This window comes from Paramormyrops kingsleyae, chromosome 12 (genome assembly GCF_048594095.1).
Source record: "Paramormyrops kingsleyae isolate MSU_618 chromosome 12, PKINGS_0.4, whole genome shotgun sequence".
Taxonomy (NCBI): Eukaryota; Metazoa; Chordata; class Actinopteri; order Osteoglossiformes; family Mormyridae; genus Paramormyrops; species Paramormyrops kingsleyae.
Genome location: NC_132808.1, coordinates 14,937,957 through 14,965,340, shown reverse-complemented (window position 1 = coordinate 14,965,340; position 27,384 = coordinate 14,937,957). Strand labels below are relative to the sequence as shown.

At 43.1% G+C, this 27,384-nt stretch overlaps 1 protein-coding gene across 2 annotated transcripts in view; it reads left to right on the top strand.

The window, feature by feature from the left end:
• arhgef40 (Rho guanine nucleotide exchange factor (GEF) 40) overlaps nt 1-26,855 on the top strand; it is a 33,283-nt gene extending 6,428 nt beyond the window's left edge. Inside the window, exons 3-27 of one of the 2 annotated variants that reach the window (XM_023839548.2) lie at nt 101-208; nt 886-1,168; nt 1,522-2,848; nt 2,977-3,215; nt 3,487-3,666; nt 8,502-8,610; nt 10,757-10,850; nt 11,660-11,746; nt 12,243-12,359; nt 12,795-12,893; nt 13,306-13,457; nt 13,834-13,972; nt 14,068-14,187; nt 14,572-14,763; nt 15,641-16,111; nt 17,200-17,570; nt 18,137-18,386; nt 18,510-18,599; nt 19,102-19,308; nt 19,833-20,012; nt 20,097-20,277; nt 22,703-22,816; nt 23,176-23,285; nt 23,697-23,743; nt 24,037-24,170. In XM_023839548.2, the coding sequence (XP_023695316.2) occupies nt 101-208; nt 886-1,168; nt 1,522-2,848; nt 2,977-3,215; nt 3,487-3,666; nt 8,502-8,610; nt 10,757-10,850; nt 11,660-11,746; nt 12,243-12,359; nt 12,795-12,893; nt 13,306-13,457; nt 13,834-13,972; nt 14,068-14,187; nt 14,572-14,763; nt 15,641-16,111; nt 17,200-17,570; nt 18,137-18,386; nt 18,510-18,599; nt 19,102-19,308; nt 19,833-20,012; nt 20,097-20,277; nt 22,703-22,816; nt 23,176-23,285; nt 23,697-23,723 (5,247 nt within the window). In that variant the 3' untranslated portion in view covers nt 23,724-23,743; nt 24,037-24,170. Of the gene's footprint in view, nt 1-100; nt 209-885; nt 1,169-1,521; nt 2,849-2,976; nt 3,216-3,486; nt 3,667-8,501; nt 8,611-10,756; nt 10,851-11,659; nt 11,747-12,242; nt 12,360-12,794; nt 12,894-13,305; nt 13,458-13,833; nt 13,973-14,067; nt 14,188-14,571; nt 14,764-15,640; nt 16,112-17,199; nt 17,571-18,136; nt 18,387-18,509; nt 18,600-19,101; nt 19,309-19,832; nt 20,013-20,096; nt 20,278-22,702; nt 22,817-23,175; nt 23,286-23,696; nt 23,744-24,036 lie in introns of both variants that reach the window. The other variant, XM_023839546.2, reaches the window with a different exon arrangement.
• Nucleotides 26,856-27,384: the final 529 nt, after the last annotated feature.

Genomic DNA, 27,384 nt, shown 5'->3' with positions numbered 1-27,384 from the left:
GTGACTCTGCATGTGCAAGATAATGTTGGTGTGTCTGCATATATACGTCTGTGTGTTTGTAACTTGGTCTAAATTTAACAATGTGCGTCGGTATGTGTAGGTGTTCTCTGTGCTGGAGTCAACCTACCAGCATGACAGTTTGCGATACCTCCTGGACTACTTCATCCCAGCTAAGCACCTACTGCATAAGCTACAGCAACATGCATGTGTGAGTACTCAAACCCTGTCAGCATGTCTACAAATATGAGTAGCGTGTCTATGCATATACAGACTGCTAGGCACACACGAGCACGCCAGTACTTACACACAGGTACGCGTGCACACGTATACACACAAACATGCACATGCACATATACTCGAAGACTGTCACAACACACAGGCGCACATTTGCGCACACTTGCAGTCGCACACAGCCATGCACACTCAGTGGGTCGTCCGTCGAGTCTGCCTGGGACTGCAGAAGCAGCATGAGTCATCAGCATAACTCTTTCCATATGTGAGACCCAAAGGCCAGGAGAAAGGGGGGAGGGGTGGGGTTTGGGGGGAGGTGTGGTAAGTGTGGTAGACACTGGACACTATTGAACATTCATTGACTGGGGGAGGGAGAGGAAGGTGGAAAACAGTGCTGAGCATTGAGTGTGGGGGGGTAGACTAAAAGCTAGACAAGCAGGCAGAGTCTATACTCAGACATTCTATTAAAAATAATACTTCATTTTTATTAACATAATAGTAGTAATAATGACATAGACAGTAGACTTTTTGAAGACTTTTGTGAGAAGAGAGGACCGGGACCAAGTAACTGGGTCACTGGAATGTTTTGGCAGTGAGTAGAGAGAATGGGAGCCGGGCCAGGTTCTGAATGTCTACGTCTCTTTCCCTAATCAGGCTCAGTACCTGGGCTGTCTCTTTCTGCACTCTGGCTGGCCTCTCAGCCTTGGCGAGAAGGTGGTAGTGCAGCTCTCCACCTTGGACTGGAGGCTGCTGCGCAGCAACGATTTCTACCTGCAGGTGGTGCCCTTCTCCACACGATGCCCTCGCCTGGCTCTCAAGTGCCTGGCCCCAGGGGGGCGTAATGTGCAGGAGGTCCTCGTGCCCGAGTCCCAGCATGCCCTGGTTTTCACCCCTGAGTGGTTGCAGAGCATCAACAAGGAGCGGGGCTGTGTGAGAGGTGAGAGGTAGTCTTTGGAATGCAACTGGGACGGATATCTATGGGCAAGGAAGGTATAAGGTGGTAATTATGGGGACATTGGATTAGTTAATAAGCAATAGCCTGTAGTTTATGTAGATTAATCTCGTTTTATTATTTGTTTATTGCACTCATATGCTTTGACTAATAAGTACTTTTGGACAATAGCATCGTAAAAATCGAAATTGCACAGATGATTGTGGTCATTTAAAATGTAATTACTTAATACTTGGTACTGACTATATAATGCACTGAATACTGTTAGCCAACAGCTACCAGCTCTTTTTTAATATTAGTACTCTTGCCTCTCTTTCCATGGTTGTATCTCCCTTAAGGGGCTGGAAAGCTGGACACCTGTCTGGTCAGCACCTGTGACGGAGTTATCCGACTCCCATGGGAAGATGTGGTCTATCCCAAATTCCTCTACCACGAAAGTGGCAAGTCTGATGACTCTACTAGCCATGACTGGGGCTCCTCCTGTGACCTGGAGTCCTTGTCCTGGGATGAGGAGGAGGAAGAGGAACAGCTGCCTCCAGATGGCGATGCAGTAGATCCTGGGGGCGAGTATGTGGAGCTGCTGGAGATGCGGGGAGGACCAGATGGTGGGGCAGATCCTAAGCGGTACCTGGAAATGCAAGGGGCAGGCAAAACCAAGACCCTGCCACTATGCCGGAGGAGTCGGGCTGTCAGGCTGCGGCGGGGAAAGGGCTGGGACCATGGCAAGCATGACACCATGGGTGCCACAAGGCCCTCTGGCAACACCACACATAAGGAGAATCCTAAGAGTACCAGTCGAGGTAGAGAGGTAGTTGCGGCTGGAGATGATATGACATCACGCCCTGCTCCTCAAGTGATTGATCTGCCAAGAGACAGGAACCCTGATCCCTCGCTCCTTCAATCCTTAAATGAGATTGATCGACCTGGACGGGATGTACTCGGTCCAAGCGGAGCTGAGCTACCTTTAGTGGGCTTTACACAGGAGAGGAAACCTGGAGTTGGGAGGGAGAAGGAAGGGTCTGGGAGCTCCGAGGCATTATGTGGATACCAACGAAGGAATGAGACAGAAACTAGTGAAAATCTGAGGGACAAGACAGGCCCTGATGTGGATCCTGTAGGGGAGCATAATAATGACCAGGACAAGCTGTCAAATTCCAGCTGTGCTATAGAGGATGTTCAGGTGCTTACAGATGATGCTCACAGTAGGGCAAGGGATGCTGAAGGCACATCAGGAGAGTGCCGTGGATCTCTCATGCAGTCAGGTACAGAACAACACAACACAGATCCAACAAATCAAGACAGTTCTGCAGCTCAAATGGACAGAGCTGCACAGCACGAAGAACCGGCAAACCCAGAAAAGCCACTTTTGAATCCCAGTACTCCAACTGCGCCAAACAACACCTTGTTTCCCCAGCCTGGTTCAGAAACTAGTCTGACTACAGGCTTACCATCCCAACATGATCTTCAAACTGAGCTAAACACAACCTCTTCCCACCAACCTGGTTTTGAAGCTCTTGTCAAAACAAACTCATCGTCACAGCCTGCTCCTCAAACAGGTCCACAGCCAGCCCCAGCTCTGAAAGTGAAGGGGCAAGCTAAAATTCTCAGGGATAAAGATGCCCTCCTGGAAAAAGACGTGAAGGTGGCGGAGTTCCGAGCACACAGGTAGGAAACTTATCTGCTACTAATGAATGAGAATAAATGGATAACTCATCAAATGAAAGGCTTAAACAAATCCCAGGTGGAATACAGTTGAATTCCACTAAAAAGTCTGTCTACCTTCATCACTGTAGGAAGAAGAGGAAAGGAAAAGGTGGCAGAGCAAAGATCAAGCCTACTGGATGCCTCAGTCATGAGGGTCCAGACCAGCCCCCTGAAAAGCTTCCCAATAAAACTTCTCCAGAAGACACAAGATCTAAGCCAACTCCCACTGCCGATGATCAACAGGAGCATGTTCCTGCGGAGATGGAGGAAGTGTTAGTGCCAGCCAATCAGGGCACTGAAGAAATGGAAATTAAAAAGAATGGTGAAGGTTTGTTTGTTGTGTTTTTTATGTGCATGATGTTGCCCTTGCTCTACTAGATAATGGATATCTGGTTAAAGATTATGGTTCAGACTAAGGAAAATCTGAAGGTTCAAGCTGAACATCCAGCTGTAGAAATGGCTGAATGTCTAACATTTTTTAGTGCTCCATGTAATGTGCATCATTCTGAATTTCCTGTTTCCTGCACCACCTACAGTTGATTTGTGAACAGTAGAATCCTCTTCTCTAACTTGTGTATTACACATCTTTTATTTATTAGACGATCCAAGCATAGAATCAAAAACATGTTCAGACGAAAACAGCAATGCAAGCACATTGTTATCTGACCACTCTTCAAACAAAGCCACTGACCACTCAGGAGATTCTTCTTGTGCGGCCCCTCACCTGCTCAAAGACCTGGACACCGAGCTCCTTCAGTCTGAAACACTGGCACTGACAGGTGAGTAGGGTGAGGTGTGTATTATTGTACTATAATGACAGGTGAGTAGGGTGAGGTGTGTATTATTGTACTATAATGACAGGTGAGTAGGGTGAGGTGTGTATTATTGTACTATAATGACAGGTGAGTAGGGTGAGGTGTGTATTATTGTACTATAATGACAGGTGAGTAGGGTGAGGTGTGTATTATTGTACTATAATGACAGGTGAGTAGGGTGAGGTGTGTATTATTGTACTATAATGACAGGTGAGTAGGGTGAGGTGTGTATTATTGTACTATAATGACAGGTGAGTAGGGTGAGGTGTGTATTATTGTACTATAATGACAGGTGAGTAGGGTGAGGTGTGTATTATTGTACTATAATGACAGGTAAGTGGGGTAAGGTGTGTATTGTTGTACTATAATCAGGGACGGATTATGGGTTGTGTGGGCCCCTGGGCAAAACGTTCGCGAGGGCCCCCCCCCACCACCACCACAAACACCACAATTCAAGGGCCCTTGGCAGCCAAACGCCCTCCCTCCATGTTTCCATCAGAGGCCCTATAGGGTCTGGGGCCCTTGAAGGCAGAGGATCAAAGAATGTAGGCCCTCTAAAATAGACAAACGAAAATACATTGTTGATAAGCATTGCAAATTGTTTTGGGCTAGGGGCCCCACAGGCCCCCTGCACCCCAAGGGCCCCTGGGCAGCGGCCCCGCTGGCCCGGTCCGTAATCCGTCCCTAACTATAATGACAAGTGAGTACACTAAAGTGTAGGGGTGGAAATTGGCATAGATTTCCCAAATTGATATTTTATGTATCATGATTTTTTTAAACAGTTCTTGCTGAACAGCAATTCAGGTCTACATTCAAAGTAAAGGCAATGGCTGTAATGTACACATATTTGTCATGCATCGTTCAGTTACATCATTTTCAGTTTGCATAAATAAACGAATGAACAAGTTTCTTGACACGGGCAAAACCTAAATTCACAAGTAGATCTTCAACACGGAATACATTATGGTAACTGTGGCTGTGACTTGGTTACAGCAAATGCTGGATCGCTCAAAGACCTTCCCACATCCTTAAATCAGCAGTTTGGGAACATTTTGGTTTTCCAAAAAAATTACACCAACCCTGGAGAGAGAGAGTTGTTGATAAGACCAAGACTGTCGGTTGGCTGTGTTACACCAAACTTGAATATGTCCCTGGAAACACACCCAGTGTGCTAACTCATCATCTGAGACGACATCATCTGACCAGAGACAAGCATAAACAGCCTCTGAAAGATAGCCTGTCCATGACATATTTTTATTTTCATATTTATTTTTACTGTGCAAAGGAGTATTTCTTAGGTTTTGTTATTCAGACATATTGACAGACACATTTTCTTGCGATTGGTTTCAGGATGTTCCTATATTGTTTTTGCAGTTTTATAATAAAAACAAATGTGATCAACATAATTACATACTTTACATAATAACCTACAAGTAAACTGGTATTCAGAATAGATTTTGAAATTTTGTGGCAAATTGAAACATTTCCAAAAATAATGATTTGTAACTGAAACAATTTTCCCCCACACTCCTAGTAAGGTGTGTATAATTGTACTATAATGTTAAAGTATGTATTATTGCCTTCTAATAATGGACCTTTAATGATGGATGACTAGGGATAGATGTATGTTGCTGTTCCCTAATGATGAGTGAGTATGGTAAGATGCAGCGCGTCCTGATTTTCCCAAGTACAACATGTCCCTGGGTCAACAACCCTTACGAAAATTAACCATGGTTTTACTTTTAAATAACCATTGTTTACAATGGTTTGCCGTTTTTCATGTTTTTTTTGGGTAACTGGAAACCATGACTATGGTTTTATCATGGTTTCACTACAGATAAACCCTAGTATAATCTTGGTCATAAACCATGGTTTTTGTTTTACCATGGTCTTTACCATGAAAACTATGGCAGTACCACAGCTACCATGAAGTGTATGGATAAACCATGGTAGTACTATGGGTAGTACCAAAGTACCATGAGGTACCATAGTAAAACTATGGTTACTGCATAAAAACCATAGGAAACCATAGTGAATCTTCATAAGGGAAGGGAGGGGCTTTCACTTTTTTAACCAATCAGTCTCCTATGTATGACATCACCACATTAATTAAAATCAGTGTTTTCTGTTAAGTGGCAAGGTGCACAGATTTCTAAAGTACCCGTTTTATTGTGTCTGCCTTTTGCTAATGGACATGCTTACTTGCAAAAGCTGTACCAAGCAATATATGGGTGTGTCTAAAATTCTTGGTGATGATGATGATGATCTAGGGGTTAAAGTCCTTGCTCATGTGGTTATTCTGCTGAAGCCAGGATTTGAAAATGAGAAAAAAAACGGCCCAATGTGTTTCTCTCGTACAATGAAGATTGTGTTTCGTCAAAGAAATGAAACGCAAGCCCCTCTCTTGTTGACCCCACTGAACTCGGAATAATCAGGATGTCCCTAAGGTATGTTACTCGTGTGTTAGGCTTACTTTGTCCGTCCAGGATTTCGCATTTCTGTGGTAGCTGAAATTAACGCAAAATCAAGCAAACTCCACAATATTTGCAAAAGTTTGTGATTTTTCAAATTCACTTTGCCGCAATAAATGACCAGTTCAGCAGACTGCGTGCATTTGGTCAATGACAGGTGACTCCATCGCAGTACACATTTGTGTTTTTTTGCTAGGCGGTTCTGCATGTAAGATGACCACAGTGAACAGCTCTCATTTACTAGCAAAAATTACTGCCAAAGACCGGTCAAAATATTCAGGAATTGGAGGCAAAGTGTTTTGCATACCTTACAACATTGTGGTAAAACGCAAGTCTGGACAATCATTTTTCTGCCACAAAGCATAAAAAATGGCTACAAAGGCACTTTGGAAATGGAACTATGGACTTTTTTTTATTAATATATATATTTAATATATAAAGTCAGTCCTGCTACAACATGTGATATCACATTGTGAATCTGTTCTAATGCACTAAATGAGCAACTATGCCATATGAACTTAGCAAGAAACACTACTTGCACACAAAAACAGCTACCGATGTGAACTAATTGTTTTTTAACCAATTCTGTTTAATGAATCTGCCGAACTGGTTTCAAAATCTAAAAGAATCAAACTTTTTCTATGTCTACGCATTGCACAGGTCAAAATCTTAGATTCTAAAAATCAAAAAATATTTAACAAATTATCATATAAAAACGCACGGCAACCTTTTAAAATGCATTTACATTTGCTTTTCATAGACTTTCTGTAGCCATGTTGTCTTCATTGCCCCTCCGCATCCCGTAATCCATTGTCTTTGTGCTCTGTCTCTGTCTGTCCGCATGGTGGCTCTGGATCACCATTCTGGACTCTCAGCAATCGACAAGTTAGTGAGTTCAGCACGTTCAGTGGAAACGGGTACTAGGCAATTCATGTGAGACTCATAAGACCCATAGAAGGTGTTTGTATTATAATGTATTAATGTATTATTAGGGTGGGATGGTGCAGCAGTGGTTAGCACTGTTGCTTCACAGCAAGAAGGTCCTGGGTTCAGTCCCGGGTTCTCCCCATTTTCCCCGGGGGCTCCGGTTTCCTCCAACGGTCCAAAAACATGCAGGATAGGTTGATTGGTGAGTCTAAATTGGCCCTGTAGTTGTGTGAGTGTGTGTGTGAGTGTGTGTATGGCTGTGTGAGTGAGTGTGTGTGGCTGTGTGAGTGTGTGTGTGGCTGTGTGAGTGTGTGTATGGCTGTGTGAGTGAGTGTGTGTGGCTGTGTGAGTGTGTGCGCCCTGTGGTGTGTTGGCACCTGCCCAGGGTTGGGTCCCACCTGTGCCCTTTGTTCCCGGGATAGGGTCTGGTACCCCCCTGTGACCCCAGTTGGGATCAAGTGGTTTCAGAAGATGGATGGATATATTATTATTATTTATTTAAAATGCATATAGTTACATTATTTACAACTGGTATTACTGTTATTATTGTTTACTTCATTTTGTTTGGCATTGGTTACTCATTTTTGGAGTTACATTCCCCTAACCTTATTGGATATGTGTATTTTATTACGCGATTTTAGTGAAGGTGAGGTTATTTTGGAAGGCAGCAGTCACATTGTAGCAGGACTGACCATACGTCGCTTTTTCACCGGTAGTAGTTCTAAGCAAATTTCCTAGCGTGCAATTTTGCCAATTTCTGCAAATTCTCCCCAAAAAAGCACCGTGTTGCATGTCAAATTTTGAGAAAGGCTGCTGCAAAATCAAGCATTTTCGGTTGCTACAGTCACAAAAAAACACTGCAGAATCCCATAGGGACTGGGACTGTTCTCTAATGTTGGCCGAGTCAGGTAAGATGTGCGTTACTGGGCTGGTGAATCCTACAGGGCGACATTGGTGTCTAGTGTGCCAACATCTGTGGGGGTGCCACCTCGCCAGCCAATTTTACGTTGCCTCGGACAGGGGGGGCGCAGGCAGTGAGGGCCACCTAGGGTGCCACATCCGCTAAGACCGATACTGGTTACAGACCTCTAATGATGGGCAAGCAGGGTAAAATGCATATTGCTATCCTATTACCATTACTAGGCGAGTAGGATGTGTGTTACTGAGTAAGGTAAAGTGTATATTATTGTTCTCTAATGGTAGGCGTGTGTAGGTAAGGATAATATCAGTATTATTTCATGACAGGTGCAGAATAGGGACTGTACGACTATCTTATAATGACAGATGAATTGTATAGTGTGTGGCAGTGAATCATTTGTAACATGTATCAGTTGACCTCAGTTTGTTTTTTCTAGACACTTGTCAGCTTTCTGTCTGATGTCCTCCTCTCTTGTTCCTCAGGTACAGCAGACAGATTGGGGCGTCCTCTCATCATCATGCAGGTCCCAAACGATGGCCACAGCGAGGAGGAGCTATCCCGCATCCTCTCCTGCTATCATGCCATTACTCGGTAATCTCCTCTGTACAGGAATGTCACATGACCACTGCCCCATTGTGACACATGCCACTTGATGCTCGTTATATAAGCCTAGATCCTGTGACTCATACTCTTGTCATGCACAGTACAATCATGTATTGTTACATAACAACACAGCATCGTCATGTATAACGTAGACATGATTGCTGCATAATTACATGGTGCTATATAGTTTAGTACATGCACGTGCTCCCTCACAGAAACACAGTGCCGTCATAGTTACCATGGTGATATGCGTCAGAGCCACTTCCTCCTAGGGATGCATATTTCAGGCAGAAATGCTAGTCAGAATTTGCTAATCATTGTTCAAATAATATTCTATTAACTCCACACCCACCACACACACACAGGGAATCGTGATAATGATCAAAATATTTATTAATTTCCACACAAAATGAGATTGCTCATTGCTATAAAGGGATAACATAAAACATTAAAAGGTAGCTTGAATAAATTAAACCGAACGGATAGCTCATGTGCAATAGCATGCAGTTATGTCTAACAGCCTGTGCCTTGGGCAGTTATTTCTTTAGTTTTAGCAATGCAATTCTAACAATAATTCTCTGACTTCATTCATTTATTTCCATACAAAACTTTGCTGCAAAAGGATATCGTAAAGGATAGCCCGAGCCCTAATCCTAGCCTTGAAACTACAGTTAAACGATATTGAAAAAACTCACATTGCGATATTTGAAGATACTTGTAATAAGCATTGTGATATTTATAAAACAAAGAAAAAGGTGAAAAATAACCAAAATAAACTATAGCTTCATAGAGCTTGTTATTATCTGTCAGTAGAGTCGTCTTTATTGGTAAAGGCGAAGCTGCCAGAAAATCTCTACTTGTACACTGACAATACACTCATTTAAAATGTTATTCAGAGCTAATTTCACAGAACATGAATTTTAAGGACATTTTGAATGACAACCATGACAACCTAAACATACATATAATATTAACAGCAGCTGCATAATCAGAGTCACTTACACTTGTTGCTGTGTCGACAAATGACTTTCTTCTGCTGCCATCTCTGTGAAATCCAAAATATTTCAAACAGCAGAAGACAAGTGTCCTTTAGTGGCCAGTTCTTGTTCTGCTTGTCTGCCTTGTTTATCGTAAATTTCTCACTCTACTATGAGTGAGCAAGTATGAAAATGGTTATGATTGGCTCAGTGAGCCCATACAGAAAAAATAAACTATAAACTTAACTGAGAATGGATAAATCACAACTGAGTGTGTCACTGAGTGTGGACAGCAGTCACTGAGTGTGGACAGCAGTCTCTGAGTGTGGACAGCAGTCTCTGAGTGTGGACAGCAGTCTCTGAGTGCTGTCCAGTTGGGTCCAGCAGTCAGACAGACAGTGGGACATGTCCCGCAGACGCTCCCTAACGGGTGGCAGGCGCTCCAGGACCGTGCCAAGTCCTGCCCACTCCAGCTCTGCCCGACTCTCCAGTTCTCCCAGTACAGAATGGGTTTCTCTTTGTAGCTCCTACAGACACACAGTGTACAGTAATTAAACATAAACATATCTACACACATCATCCAGTGTATACATATAGAGCTTGTTATTATCTTCCAGTAGAGTCTTTACTGGGAAAAGGAAAATTTGTAGTTCATATTCTAGTTAACCCACCAGAAAGTCTCTACTGCAGGGGTGGCCAATCGTATCCACAAAGGGCTGGTGTGTGTGCAAGATTTTGGGATAACCGATAGGTCAGCTGTTCAAACCCATCAGCCAATCAGCCCTCTAATTAGTAATCTAATTAGGAAGTTGCAGCAAAAACCCGCACACACACCGGCCCTCTCTTGATAGGATTGCTCACCCCTGCCCTACTGGTACACTGACAAATGCACTCATTTAAAATTTTATTAAGAACTAATTTCACAGAACATGAATTTCAAGAACATTTTTAATGACAACCATGACATAATAAATGAATTCAATAATAATATTAATAATATCCACAATAAATAATATTCAAAATCATTTACAAAATGTTTCATAATAATTGACAATGTTGACTTATCTCTACTTCCTTCCTGTGTCATCTTTGCTCCCTTTCTCTCTCTGACTCTTTCTTGCTGTCCCTCCCTCTTCCCTCCCTCTTCCACCCCCCAGCCTCTGGGCTCAGGAGAAAGGACTGACTGTGGTAGTAGACAGCAGAGTCTCCACCCCCAATGCTCTGTGTCTGGCAGCTCTGCAGCGCTTCCAGGTGAGAACCCCCACCACAGATTAACCTTAGCCTGCTTTCTGTGTGCTTTCGCTGGAGCTCTGTCCTCATGAACGGTAAGAAAAATTTGCCATGTCGGCATTACAGTAGTGAGGCAAGGACTGCAGGATTAGAACAGTGCATATACTGGCGGCTCAGGCAGGTAAAGAGGTTTTAAGAACATGTGCAATGCCTGTCTGCATAGGGTCTTTGTGCTCCCAGTCTCCGTACCTGTATTCGTGGGAAAGTGCGTTACTGTGTTAGATTTCCATTGCATGTGTGCATGATGCAGCTGCGTCGTGCCTTTGGCTGTGTGTGCGTGTGTGTGTGACACTGTTTATTATGTTTATATTACATTGTAGGGACCATTTTTCAGGTCCCCACTAAGATCTGTGAATGCAATCAAAAAGTAAAAATGCCAAAAGTCTTGTATTTTGTTTGGTTACTTATGGTTAAGGTTAGGGCTGGGTAGGGGTTAACATTGTCATTGTTAGGATTAGGGTTTCCCCTTAGAAAAGAATGGAGAGTCCCCACAAAGATACTGTATAATTACAAACCTGTGCATGTGTGAGTGTATGTGTGTGACTGTGTATGTGTGTGTATATATATCCATATATATATATATGTGTGTGTGTGTGTAACATATATAATGCAGTATGTGTGTACGCATCTCTCTTTATGACCTCAAAATAAAATACTGATGGAAATATGTTCACTGGTTGTTATTGAATGAGGGTGTGCATGTTATCTTGCATTTTATATTTTACATTTTACAAGTTGTCTGCTTTATGTGTTATATTTTATACGTATAGGACCTGGTACCAGGGGGCCTGGGATGCAAACTGGTTCTGACAGATGAGAATCAGGAGTCTAGTCTCCCGCACATCGAGGGTGTTGAGGTACATCTCTCAAACACAGTAAGCTTGATCCTGAAGATGATATTGACAGAAAACCTAAAATGATTTTCATAACATTTTCTATGAATGCATTTTCTATAAGAATCTATGAACACATTCATACGACATTATAATGCATTCATAAAGCATTATATGCATGGCTATAAATATAATGCTCTACAGCAGTGCAAAGCTTCTTTAATTCTTATTCTGACCATTATAACTCATTTTGATGGTATCTATGTAAAATGCGTTATAGATGAGAGCTTCATTGGAGCTTATGAAGTATTATAATCAGCACTCTAATGTCTTGTGACTGTCAATAGAAGATGCTATAATGTTTTATTAATTATTACACTGACCATTATAATGCATTATGAAGGTATCTATAATGCATTATAGTTGTCAACTTGAAGTAAAGTGTTACCATGATTGTTTCTAAACAAACAGCTGAGCGGTATTTCTGTCTTTGCACTGCCGGCCCCCCTCCCCCCACCAGGTACACATTGTCAGGGGGTTGGGGATCCTGCAGCAGCATGTGGATCGGCAGCAGCTCCCCGTTGCTCTGGGTGGAGACTTTCCGCACTCCCATTCGGAATGGCTGGCCTACAGACTGGTGAGCAGGGCCCTCAGTGACGTTTAACCCCTAGGGACTGGATCCATATTCTAATGTACTGTACTCATGGACATTGTCTTACGTCATCCATCCACCTTCTCACCCCTGATTGTGGTCAGGCTCATAAAGGGACATGGAGTCCCCCCCTGGGGTAATCCAGGCCATTGTAGGCCGCGTACATGTGTGCGCTCACCCACCGTGGGCAATTTAATGACAACAGCTGGCCTAACTGCATGTCTTGGATTGCAGGAGGAAACTGGAGTACACAGGAAGAACACATAAACTCCACACATGCAGAGTCTTGAATTTTATTTTAGTGACAGACTTCACTAGGAATTGCTTTTGCATACCATTCACACATGTGCTCACTTTTGAATTTTGAACCCCAGCAGATGGTCTGAGCTCAATTACCAACCTTAGGGGTTTTTCCCTCAGAGTTTGGAGCGTTTGACTGAATGGTGCAGGAGCGCCCTCTCTCTGTTGGGGCAAGCGTTGCACTCTCTGGATACTGAGCCTTTGCCGCAGTGCACGAAGGTATTGTAAGCGGTGCTTGTCTTTCCTTAATTGACCTACTACCCTGTTTTACAACACCCAGAAAATGACCAGGCAGATTAATAATTTGGTTTGGTTGATGGGCACATTACTGCCCCCTTGTGTCTCCTTTTGTAAAGTCACTTCAAGTTCATGTGCCTGAAAATTAATCAGCGAAACATGGTACAAGTACAAGTAAAACCTGTATTTTTTATCCAGATTGATTAAAAATTATATGGATAATTCTGTCAATCAGCCATAGATTTGATTCTCTAGTATAGTCCAGCAAAGTCCTTGATTTAATGAATTAATTCTGGAGAGGCTGCCACATTTCAGGTTTACCAAATGGGTAATTTATTTGCAGTACAACTCTACCGACATGATTATGCATCATGCTGTATCTGCTCTCTATCAGATGGTATCGGTCTGTGTGGAGAAACACAAAAAGCTCATGATGGATGTCCTGGCTGACCAAAGGTTGACTGAGCTGCAGCAAGTGGGAGGAGCTTGGTTGGCAGGACTGACCAATCGTGGGTCTGGGCCAGCACAGAGATCAACTGACTGCAGGTATTTGGGGTGACACTCATTAAGGATCCCTCCCTGACCACATGATACAATGGGAAGCACACAATAAGGTTGCTAATAACTGCGACCTGAAGTACTAGTGTGAGCTTAAAGTAGGATTAACATGTTAGAATGTTCATTCAGAACCATGCATTCCACAGCTGTAGGAGGGGCTTAGTCATGGCCTGAAGTAGCCCTACTGTTGGAGTTTCCTATTGAAGTATGGGGGGGGGGTGCTGTGCAGCCAAATTCAATGGGAAAAATGTCCTTCCTTTCCTTTCCTCCCCCTCTTCTGTCTCTGGCTTCTTCCAATATCCACATACATTCCCTGCTTTTCTTTCCTTTCTGTTGCTGCCATTTTCATTCCCTCGGCACCCAGGGCCGCCCTCGCTGCAACCACTGAGCTCTACAACAGTGTGGACGACTCTCTACACCGACTGGTCCGTGTGTCCAATGAGAGGGGCCGTGACCTGGATGCCCTCAGGAAGCTGGTAGCACTTGAGGAAAGACTGAACAAGGTCAGCAGGGGGGGGGGCATGGAAATATTTCCATTCTGTTTGTAATGATATAAACCACCTCATCCAACTCCTCCTTCCCCTCCTCCACTACTCAGTGTGAGAAGGAACTCGAGCAAGTACAGGAGCAGCTGGAGGAGTTCAAGGACACCCCTCTCTCTCTCTCCATGCTGTCCCTCAAACAGCAGAAGTTCAAGGCCTTCAGAGAGTCAGCTATGGTGAGTGTGGGGTAATCAGTATCTATATATGTCCTGGTGTGGGGCAGAATCGGGTGAAGATGTTCCCAAAGCTTGATAGGACCTGTCCAGACCCCTGTACCCAATCCCGCACCAAACTGTACCCTTTCCTTCCACTCAACACCAGTTGTGTTTTCCTGTGTCTTTCTCTTGTGCTGAAGCCGATGTGTCTGTGTTGTATGTTGTATCACCACCACCCCCCCCCCACACACACACACACACTTCGTTAATCTCCCATACCCAAATAAGGCGCTTTGAGCAAGTCTTATATATGTGTGTATATGTTTGCCATATGTGTATATGTATACACTGCATGACGTGTGTAGATATGTTTATGTTTAATTACTGTACACTGTGTGTCTGTAGGAGCTACAAAGAGAAACCCATTCTGTACTGGGAGAACTGGAGAGTTGGGCAGAGCTGGAGTGGGCAGGACTTGGCATGGTCCTGGAGCGCCTGCCACCCGTTAGGGAGCGTCTGCGGGACATGTCCCACTGTCTGTCTGACTGCTGGACCCAACTGGACAGCACTCAGAGACTGCTGTCCACACTCACAGAGGTGTGTCTGTGTGTGACTGCATTTACATTTTTGTGTGGGCTGCTAATCTGAAAAGAAGAAGAAAAAAAACGTTTTATGTTTTATAAGGTAGTATCACCAAATTGTGGAACTAATTGGCTCACTGGTATCTGCGGTCCACTTGTCAGTCTGACACATGGCATTTACTGGATTCATTCAGTCTGTGTTGGTGTTTTGACTGCAGTCAACAAATTTGTAATGATTGCATGTAGGAGGTTAATTCATCTATTAGCAATATTATATTGGATTATGTGTTATTGCTGTTGATTTATTGCATAATTGGTTGGTTTAATAATATAGCTGTTGGCATGCTTTCAAATTAATAGGCTTGCTATCTGTTCTTTGGTAAGTGGACTTGTCTTCTTCTCACTACCTGTCCTATAAAAGCATTTTAAACTAGATTATTGAATATGTGCTCTTCATATAATATGAGCTTACATTTTCGCTGTATAAATTTACCCACTGCCTTTCAGCCTCATGACTTTCACAAATCACAAGCCCAGAATCGTTTGAAGTAAATTTCTTACTATAATTAAATATTTAATGCAATATCAGTTGAATAAAAGGTGTAAATTTCCGCCTGTTCTTTCTCCGAATGAATGCACTGTAAAACTATATAAGCAAACTGAATCAATGTGTTTAATGCATTTTAAACCAAGAGATGTACCAGTAAGCCCATGCATTTAGCAAGAAATGAATATGAGTGACAAACCAGTTCAAAGTAAATAAACTCATGTGGCAACAAGACAGCTGAGTCAGTCAAAAGAGAAATTTGGTCACCGCATGCCAGAACAAACCAATTGATTGACCAGAAACCAACAGATACGCCAGTTGACCAATCATCCGTTGTTCTTCGCAGGCCTCACAGTGGTGTGATGCTGTGTCAGCCTCCCCGGGGCCCCCCACTGCCTCTCCACTGGCTTCCCTCCCACCAATTCCACCTTCACGCTTCCAGGATGCCCGGGCGCTGGCTCTCGAGCTGGGGGGCGGGCCACTGCTGGAGTTATGGTCCCGCACATTGGAGCGGTACCAGCGCACGCTGGCTCAGTTCAAGACGCGACTGCTGCAGGCTCCGCCCCCAGCCCCGCCCCCACCCCGGCCAAAGGCCGCCTCATCCTCCAGCATGTGGGACCTGCTGAACGCGGATGGGGAGATGGAGGGCGAGGGGGATGGGGACTGGGGAGGCCTGCAGTCCTGGGGGTCCCTAGCGTCACTCTTCCGCCCACAGAACTGCTCAACGCTAAAGATCGGAGAGGAACGAAAGAAAGATGGAGCGGCAGGAGGGGGTGGAAAGTTCCTGCAGGCGCTGTTGCATCCAGCCAAGAAGAGCGTGAGTGTTTGTGCATGTGTGCAAGAGCGACTGAGACTGTGAATGGTCCCATAGCTATTTGTAGGGGAAAAATCATTTAATCAGTAAAGTTCATATTTTGTAAATTACTATTAGCTGATTGATATCTGTCTTTGTTAAGGGCTCCATTCTAGATTGGATTGATTTGATGATTTTTTGTGAGGCATGCATGAGTTTTAGGGGGTAACTGATATAGCATAATGCACAGCATATAAATCGTATTTACTGATGCCTAAACTATATAAAATTTGATTAACTGGTGAATCTAATTTATTTATTATTTAATGTGTTGGTACTCATATATTCATATACAGCTCTGGAAAAAATTAAGAGGCCACTGCATATTTCTTAAGAATCTGCATTGTTAAATCCTGGTTTAATCCTGGTTCTGCTGGCAGAAGGCTATGCTGAGCAGAAGGTCGCTTACCAGGCTCAAAGTTTCTAAGACCACAGCACACATGAACGAGGTGAAGCAGGAAACACTGGCAATGATCAAAAACCAGCCAGGTAGAGGGCAGAAGCGACTTTCTAATGCCACAGATGACTGTTAAATTATCTGACAGTTTCTCTCTGACTCTGTCATCCTATGAATCGGAGGATGACATCAAGTGACCTTCAAAAAAATGGGGAACATTAAGTGCAGGTGTGAAGTGCACTGCTAGGGTCATTCATATCAGGCTCCTAGAAGCAGGACTGAAGTCCCATAAATCAAGGAAGGGGCCCTTCATCAAGGAGAAGCAGGGAAGAGCCAGGCTGGAGTTTGTAAAACAAATTGCATATTTTACACAGAAGCGTAGCCATAAATTTAGAAATGAGTGAAACTAAAAATGTCGCTGTGGTCTCTTAATTTTTTCCAGAGCTGTGTATTGGGTTTCTGATGAATCTGTTAGCTGATATTTACTTGATACTCAGCATGTAAATATGTGTTTGTTAGTAAATGTTTTGGTTGATTATAGTGTTTTTCCTGATTGGCACCTATAATGATGTGTATTGTCAATTAACATTGTTATTGTCTTTAACTGGTTCTTTGTTAAGCTGTTTGTCATACTTCTTGTTTTCTGTCTCCTTAGCCACCAGAAGCTCCTCTTCCTCCCAAGCCCCCCCGTAAACGTCACCCCAGCTTCGACCTGCAGGCTTTGCTTGCCCCGCGCCGCACCCCCACTAATTCCCGGCCAGCGGAGATACCTGGAGCAGCCAGTCGAAACTCACCCATGTCCTGGTTGGGTCGCAAGACGCTGGTTGACCCCATCCTCAATACCAGCATGGCCGCCGCCCTCCCCGTGGGTGGGGCGGCAGTGGGGGTCGGGAGCGTACTCATCCGAGGGGTGGAAGTCAGTAGCAAGGAGGTGGTGGACCACACGGGATCGCCACGGCAGCATGTGCTTCTGTTCAGAACTGAGAGAGAAACTGGGGGAGAAAGACAGGGAGCCACCACCCAGAGGTAAGGCGGAGCTTCAGTGGCCCCCTAAAGCAGGGAATCAGCTAATGCTTTGACCCTGCAGAGAGTAGGCCAACACATAATCCAGCTAAAGATAATGACCTTCAGGGAAAATAGTGAGTAGGCCAAAACATAATCCAGCTAAAGATAATGGCCTTCAGCCTAATAGTGAGTAGGCCAACACATAATCCAGCTAACGATAATGACCTTCAGCCTAATAGTGAGTAGGCCAACACATAATCCAGCTAAAGATAATGACCTTCAGCCTAATAGTGAGTAGGCCAACACATAATCCAGCTAAAGATAATGACCTTCAGCCTAATAGTGAGTAGGCCAACACATAATCCAGCTAAAGATAATGACCTTCAGCCTAATAGTGAGTAGGCCAACACATAATCCAGCTAACGATAATGACCTTCAGCCTAATAGTGAGTAGGCCAACACATAATCCACCTAAAAATAATGACTTTGACACAGAGAAGGTCAAAAGAAACTGTATCTTACTTATGAACACATGTAATACTTTCAACTTCATACATTAATCCTCTTCTGCTTCTTTTCCCTTTCAGTAAAATCTATCACCTTTGGTGTGGGCTTCTCAGTTCTGAGAGGCAGTATGTGGCTGTGCTGAAAGGCGTGGAGGAAAGCTACCAGCCCCTGTTAGACTGCCCCGAGACCCCCGCACCCCTCCGAGGAAAGTGGGAGACCCTCTTCTCCAACTGGAGCAGTCTGAGCTCTTTCCATGCACAGCACCTCCTCCCTAACATGGAAGGTGCTCTCACACAAACTCTGCTGCTGCAAGACAGTTTCTGTAAATTTGTAAGTGTGTCACGCAAATATATTTCTAAGTATAAGCACATAGTCTGCGTTTGTGATATATGGTTATAATCTAATAGTTGATATTCTTCTCATGGGTATGTTTCTTTCCTAAAATGCACGAAGAAGGAGGAGTTCCTTCAGTATTCCCACTACATCAGGACCAGGCCAGACCCGGACTCAATGCTGGTCAGTCAGGCCTCAGATTTCTTCAAGGTGAGAGTTTTTGTCTGTTCTGATTTCTTGTACATCGTAAGCTGAGAGCTAAGCATGATTAACTATACTCTGCAATATACTGATCGGGGTGTCATATGCTAAAAATCTAGAAGCAGCAAGTTGTTTTAAATCTACTTTAGAGGCAGTACAATAGAAGCAGTACATACTATAATATAATATGACTGATATTAGTTATGTGCTTACAAACAAAATGAGTATCTCTAATCAACTGTACTCAAAATATTTCTTATTGACACGCAATATTGAATTCTCTTAGACGCAAGTAGTTCATAAATGTTTATCATTACAACACTTTGTTTCATTTTACAAATAGAGTTAAATCAGAATTTCATTGAAGCTTAAATGAAAGCACAGTTGCGGTGAAAGTTCGACGACTGTAAGTCGGGCTTGGAGAACTAAAAATGATCTTCAGTGCCAGTGATGCCTATTTTTTCTGATTCATGCGCTACCCCTAACCCCGCATCCGGCATGCTGTCCGCAGGCCAAGCTGCCCGCACTGTCCCCCCTTTCCCCCCTGGCCTTCCCACAATGCCTGACGGCACCCACACAGCGACTGGCTCAGTACTGCGAGGTCCTGGAGGACTTGGGCAGTCTCAACAGTGCCTCAGAGGCGGCACTCTCTACGCTCAGGCTCATCCAGCGACACGGCGAGGACCTCCGCGCCAGCGATTTTATCGTAGGATGCCCGGTGAGACTGCCCGATTCCCGATGCCAACGTCCTGTCTGATGTGGCTGCTTTTCAGTACCTGTGTTAGTAGATGATTTTTGGGCAGAATTGAGAGAATAGAATGCCAACCAAAATGTTTCGTTGAAGTCAGGAAACTGTAATTTTATGTCTACAGCTATATTCACAGTTCTTTCTCATGGCTCAGTATAGTTGAGTGGTGTGCTCTCTCACTCATATATCAGATATAGTGTATAGCAGTTTGAGGTGTTAGATGTGTTAAAGGCTGTGATGTACTGTATGTTGTTTTGCATAGATGGTAATACAGTATAAATGGCTCAGATGTGACACCTGTCACTCCCAGTAGTGTGACTGGCATGTTATTTGTCACTCAGTCCCCGTGCTCCTTGCTCATTTATGACAGGTTTGTCCTATCTGGCACAGGTGTGAGTGATTTTCTTCTGGTTTGACAGGCACGTTATCGCCTACTGCTTAGAAGCCATATATTGTCTGGATGGAGTTTGTGACGTTGACGTTTGTCATGTCAGGTTCCCTTGGCAGACAGGGGCGAGCTGGTCCGCCAGGGGGAGCTCCTGGTTTGTGGAGCCGCCCGGCGAAGGAAAGCAGGTCTGCGCACCATCTTCCTCTACCAGCATTATCTCATCCTCACCAAGACCAAGAACCTCAGCCTGGGCCGCACGGTGCACAGCTTCAAGCACAGCCTTAAGGTACAGTCATGCAGAGCCGGGGCCTTTATTGTGGAGCATGCGGTTACACAGCTACATTGTGTAAATATATTCTCTGTCTAACAGGTGGGGGAAATGGGACTGACCCAGAGTCTGGGGGAAGAAGGCGTGAAGTTTGAGGTGTGGGTGCGACAAGCCTCCCGTACGTGTGACTGCCTCACCCTGCAGGCACCGTCACCTGATGAACGAGTGGCCTGGACTCACGACATTGCTCAGCTGCTCTGGACTCATGCCATCCACAACACGGGTAAGCCACTCACCCCTTACCCCGACTGACCTTCCTGTGAAGTATACTACCTGCATTTCTCGCTGTTTTAGCTATTATGTTATTAAGGTCACAGTCAAAGTCCCCGAAGGAATAAAGTAAAACATATCAAATAGGCCTGTCACGATAACAAATTTTGCTGGACGATAAATTGTCCCAGGAATTATTGCGATAAACGATAACATCGCAGTGACGTCATGTACGCCAGTGTGAAATACGGCTCACTTGCTTCCGGTTTGAGTAACGATGAGCATGACTATGAGCACAAGAAAGGGTAAACTTGTGTTTCAGAAGCTAAAAAAACAATAATAATAATTTCCTAAGTGCACCACGTCCTCAAAATACAATCGAGTTTTAAGTTTCCACGCAAACCTCTGGGAAATTCAGCAAATCCAACATATTTATACTCACGTTTCATATAATTTATTGCCACATTTTACTTTACCGCTTATAGTAACACGTCTGCCTGGGCAAAATTGATAATTATAATCGGATGATCATCATAACCGATTTTTTCTTCTTCATGTCTCAGTCTAACTGACAAGTGTATATTTCTTACATGAATAATAGGTAATAAACCGGACAGCGTCACTAATTTTGATTGCAAAATATAGTACAACCGTTTCAAACGCTTTTCAAATTACAGTACTGTACAAATTAAATTACTGAACTGTCTATAATTAAAATACGCTATATAATACAGTACCTAAATATGCAATTTTATTTATACAGCGTATTTTCACAACATTGTCTGAAAGAGTTCGCTGCAGCATCTCCGTGGCTCATTTTATGGCGGTTTATCATAAGCTTTGATGAGTCTATACAACACAAATCTGAATATTGAACAGCTTTAATTAGAACTCTGAGAAATTACCAGCGCTGCCATACTTCTACACTATGATGTTTGTCGTGCTTCTTCATGGATCTGAAGCAGCAACCTCTCCTGTTCCCGTGTTTCTGTTTGACACTAAGAATAGCAAACACAGATTAACGCAATGTGTACTTAAGCACATACAGTATAGAACATACTAAGTTAAACATTCTACGCTAGAATGACTGGGGATGTTCATAGTTACTTCATTGCCACATGCATACACTATCACTGTCCGAGAGTAACGTCTAATAGCGTAAGCTATAGCTAACGCCACCCACAAAGTTGAACGAATAAGACTCCCCTTCGTATCCATGGATGTAAGACAAGGCAAACATCTTAAAGCCCTTCTCTAATTTACTCGTAGGTACTTTGGAGAGGGATTTACAAAAGCGATGTACGTCGTTGATCATAAGTTTGGGCAAGTCCTGTAAACGGCATGTATAAACCAATGCCATTTTTCACATACCGGAAATGAGCGAGCCGCATTTCCATGAACGTGGAAGCTGACGTGCAAAGAGCCCACTGACACTGAGTTCACGCCTCATTACTAGTGATGTGTTGTTCGCGAACGAGACGGCTCTTTGAGCCGACTCTTTTTAGTGAACGATGGGAGCCGGCTCCTGTTCAGGAGCGGTTTTATTAATGTTTATAGAATTGTCCGGGTTTTTGAGCTGCCTAAACATTAAGGACGACTGTGACCGGAACACGTTGTCTTCCGAAAAACCCCGCCCACGAGTCGGCATCTTATTTTTAACAAGCTCAAATCAGGTCACGCTAATCAGCATCAGGTTAAACGAAGAGACCGGCGGGTTTTTTAAAAAGAGTCGATTAGGAGCCGAAAGAGCAAGTTCTTCTTGGTGAGCTGAGACAAATGAGCCGGTTTGCTAAAAAGAGCCGATATTCCCATTTGGTAGAGAGAGACACAAGGAAAACAAACAAGCATGCAAATGAAAATTATCGCGGCCGGAAAAATTATCGACCTCATTTTAATTATCGTGCAATTAATTGATTTATCGTTTATCGCAACAGGCCTAATATCAAATATTGCTACACCCAAGAGAAGTGCTCAACATCTAAAGATGTTCTCAAATTTTAGACTCTTCAAACTAGCCCCCTTTTGCGGCGCAACAGCTTCCCAAACTCTCAGCATTCTTTCATCCAACTTCCAGATGTAGCCACCTGGAATGCTTCTCCAGCAGTTCTGAAGGAGTTTCCATAAGTTCTGGGCACAAGTTGGCTACCTTGCTCTTTCCCTTTGATACTAATCATCCCAAAGCAACTCTATATGGTTTAGGTTGGGGGGTTGTGGGGGCCAGCTCATCTGCCGCACCACTCAATCAGTTTTCTTGTTCACAAGAGACTCACCATATATCCTCAAGGAGTACTTCAGGTGATTAACTTGTCGAAAAACAAACGATTTTCTGTAGGTGTGTCCCGACTTTTCACCGGTACTGTATTTTTGCCCATATTTGCTTATTCTCCTGTCTCAGCCCTCATCCCACATACTTCCTAACCCTTCACTTTTCTCCCCAGAGCTGTGCTTGAAGGAGAGTCTCTGCATGGGGGTGTCTAGTAAACTTCTGCTTGATGTGACTGGAGCGCACAGCGCGTCTGAGTTAGACTCTGGATACTCCCTCAATGACAGAGGTACATCACAACTGCACACGCAAAAATAGAAAATTCCGGATATAGGCGCAACAGTCACCAATAATTTATGCAGCTACTTGTTACATGTGCTGAAACTGGACAGGTGCTGCAATTTATGTTTCTGCCACCAGGGGTCTCTCGGTAGCCTATCCCTCTGTGGCGTGTACATATATTTCTCTGTTGTGGTTCTTTTTTTTATCATTCAGACACACAAATTCATTTGTATTATAAGTCCTTAATTATAACATGAATACTTTTCAAATCACCTACAAAAGTGGCTTAGTGCTTTGATTAGTAACAGTCCTTTGCATTTCCCCTCCCTCTGAAAGCCTCTCTTTATCTCTCTCTGTCTCTCTCAGTTCAGAGCAGCTGCTCAGACTCCTCCTCAGTAGGAAGTCATAAGGAGGGGGGGTCGCCAGCTTCAGGAAGGGATTCACAAATAAATGTTGGACAAACAGGACAAGAACAGGTATGTTAGAGAACACGCACATATGTAGGCAGAGGCAAACATTTCAGGTCCAGAAAGCAAAAATCCAAACCAGGATTTTGTTTCAACCAACCAGTTGAGCATAAAGAGTCACAGTCACAGAGTGGTCAACTGGTTGGTTGGAACAAAATCTTGGTCTGGATTTTACTTTCTGGACCTGAAATGTCTGCCTCTGCATGTATGTAAAACACACGGCTATATACACTCACAAAGGTAGGTTCTTTCAGAGAACTGAGTGAAATATAAACATACAGTCATTCATTTGATAACACTGTGATGTAAACACACAATGCACACACAGATATACACAAATATGCTCCCAACAACCATATACATGCATGCATTTTTTTTTTTTACTTCTGTGTGATGTTAATTTCCTGTGTGTTACAACAGAACTCATCTCCCTCCACCGCTGTGTAATCCTTAACTCCACAACAACCGTGAGTCTAGTTTAAATCACCTCATCCCTCTCCGTCCTCTACTCCACTCCTTCCTCTCATTACACATCCTGTCCTGTACTGCCTTCCGCCTTTAGATAGAGACTGAGCCGCTGAAATCCACACTGTAGTACAATGGTCATACCATAAGAAAGTCCCTCACAAGCCTTGGAATATAACCCTGTTTCTCTTTCAGTCCTCTTTCCGTTCTCATTCCTTTTTAAATTTCCTTCTATGTGCATTCTTGTCTGGCTTTGTCCTTAATTCCCTTGTCTCTCTCACTGTCTGTCCTGCAGCCCCTGTTCCACAATATATATTGTGGAATGAATCAAACTGGAAATGGCTGGAAAAGAGGAGCGAAAGGCGATTGGTGGGAAGCAACACTGGAAGCGCTAAAAACCACCGAGCTCCCCCCAGTGGTCGCCATTTTGGTTGTACGCATCACAGTTGCTCAAGTGCCAACTGAAATTGGAGCCTTATCCCTGCACTGGCATCTCATTGTTACTGGTCCAATTAGAAGAGAAAATTCTGTTGCCACTGGTCTCCGGGTCCATTAACTGGTTCACTGGACAGAGCTTTTATTTTGTGTTTATATCAACACCTGTTACAGTAAATGTTTGCACAACAGGAAAAGGCCAGGCCAGGAAACTACAGAGAAGATTGGTAACTCTAGTGCTGCTTGTCAGCTGAGGAGGTAGATGTAACAATGGTCCTAAAAGGACCTATGTATAAAGATCTGTCACAAACAGAGCAAACAGCCACATCCAAAAGAGATAAGGATCAATACCACGACACTTACTAAGCACATTAGAGTGCAGCTTTTATTGTCGTTCCCCGCAGCCCATCTCTGGTAAATGTCCGGTCTTACAATAAGTAAACGAATGCTCAGACTTCGAAACACAGAGAAAATAGTGCCTATTGCTGTGTGATATTTTCCACCACAGCACTGAGGAATAACTCTTGTAACTTTCCTAGTGATCGGGAATCGCATGCGAGAAGGAGCCCAAATCTTCAGCGTGCTTCCTAATGAGAGGGCAGGCCGGGAAGCCTTGGGCAGGCCTCCTCCTCTTGCTTGTAGGCACCCAGCAAGACCGGTTTCATCCAGACTGATAAATTTGTATATTACAAAGATCCTGACTTCTTCTCTGGTTTCTTACCAATGAAGCATAAAATGTCAATTAAAGAAAGAATGAAAATTGGACTGGAACGAGAGCTGTCCATAAAGCCGACTGTGAAGGTTGTTTTGTGCACAGAGTGCATGGAAAAGTGGGATGCTGAGGATAGTGTTACCTGTAATAATATTTTTGATTGAAGGACAGAAAATATTGGGTTTCTTTTTTTTTTTTTTTGCAGCTGAAGAAACAAAACCAGTTTTTGCTGATGTATTTACTGCTTTATAAAGCAGTAAATATACAAGGTGACGGAAAAACAAATATCTGCTAGACTTGAAGTTTTTCGTTAGGCTCATTCTAGCTAAGCCCAGGGTTTTGCAAAACTTTTGAAAGAATTCTTTAAAATAGTTTGTATATGTGCCTAAATGAACAGTCAAACCAAAGGAAAAATAATCAAAATAAAAGAGAATGTACACAGGTGGTAGCACAATAAAATCATTGTTATTGATAATTACTGAAAACAGAACAGACTTCTACCCTTGTTGTATTTATCCATATTTTGGTACAGACATTGAAAATGGAGGTCTGCCAACCTGCTTACAAAGCACATTGTACCGTTTGTCAACAAACGGAATTCAGCAGATGTGGCTTAGCTGCTGACAACTGGTTATGTCATGAGGTTATTTTTTTTCTCAACCACCATTTAACAGTGTTGTTTTGCTGAATATTATCGTAGTACTGAACATAGCTGTATTCGAGTAACACTGAACAGAGCAGTGTTAGCATAGTATATCGCTACAGTGCAGCAGTATTGATGTAGAGTCTAACACAGTAGTATTAGCATAGCGTAGCTATACCTTGAGCTGCATTATTAACCTCAGTACATTGGGGAGCAGCCCAGAGGATTTGACTATATGGTAGAAGCATACACATCGGTACAAGAACTACAAATGTCAGTAACATTTTTGTGCACTGTCTTATATGGATGCAGTGCAGAGTCCTGCAGTGTTTGACCCACTCCCAGCCCCCCCTCATTGTACTAATGGATATGACCATCCTTGAGAGGCACTAACTCTCCTGCTGTGTGTGACCTGTTCAGAGTTCTTCCTGTTTACCTGCAGTATTTTATCAGCTCTGAGCTCTTCTTACTCACCAGCAGTGTAACAGTCTCTGAGGTCTGCTTGTTAACCAGTAGGGTTTGAGTTGCTGCTTAAAGTGAGGGAAATAAACTTGCTCAAATTGTGGAGGTATTTAAATTTAAATTGGAAGTTTGCAAAAAAATTGGAATGGCAGAAAAGCACCAATAATTGGCTGTATGCAGAGAAGTACCAATAACCGGCAATATTATGTTACTCTAAAATCGTACTCTCCATTTTTGTTGTTGTCATCACAGTCAGTAACTGTAAGTTGTTAAATTCCAGAAAATTTGTCAAAGTACAAAGATTTTCTGATAATATCTGAGGTGGATTCCTACCTTCAGAAATTTTTTCAAAGTACACAGATTTTCTGATAAAATTTGGGGTGGACTCCTACCTACAGAAAATTTTTGAAAGTAAACAGATTTTCTGATAAAATTTGAGGTAGATTCCTACTACAGTAAAAATGAGGAGTAACGTTTGAATAACTGATCAGATATTATCTTGTAATGTACCCATCATTTGCATTTTCATGTATCCATCATTTCAGAAAAATAATTAGCCAATATGTGCCTTATTTAGCTATATTTAAGGAGCTTTACTGCAGATTACATTTTATTTTAATCATATTCAGTGTAAATATGATCTGTTGCTTAATATCCTTTGTTCCTATTCAGTTGTTTTGTTATATATATATATATGTCTGTGTTTACATTTTAAAACATTTTGTCAGTCTTTTGACAGAATGTTTGCATGTGATAGTCTGCCTGAAAATTTGTTCTGTATTGTCTTCAGTTTAAACTGGAAATCCAAACTGGGAGATGGAATGTTAAAGAAGTAATTAAAATAAAGCGAAATTTCTTCTGATGTTATAAGCAAACAGTTACATTTAACTCTAACTGCACAGAGTTGGATCTAACTGCACAACAAATACATTCTATGCTATCCTGCGTTCTGTAAAAAATATTATTTAGAGTTTAAAGTATTTAGGGTGGGGTGCCATAGTTTAAAAATGTACAATACATAACTATATATAAATATGAGATGGCAGGAAGCATTTTATTTCAGACAGCACAAGACTGGGGGTTTACTGTCAGAGGTCATTGTAGGGACACTAGGGGCCTCAGGCAAAAAACTCCAGGGGCCCCCCGATGCACCCCACCCGGCATGGTAACATTTATGACCATTATTTTAGCGTGAAGTTTAAATTAATAATATCCACAAAGAGAATTTAATAAATACAATTCCTTTGTTTTTACTTTACTGCAAAAAACAGAATACGCAAATAAAGCAGATTTGTCGTTGCAATGTACTACAGTATGTAATCAGCCCAGCTTGGGGGCCCCAGGCAATCGCCTGCCCTGCGACTTCTGTCCCTACACCCCTGTACACCCTG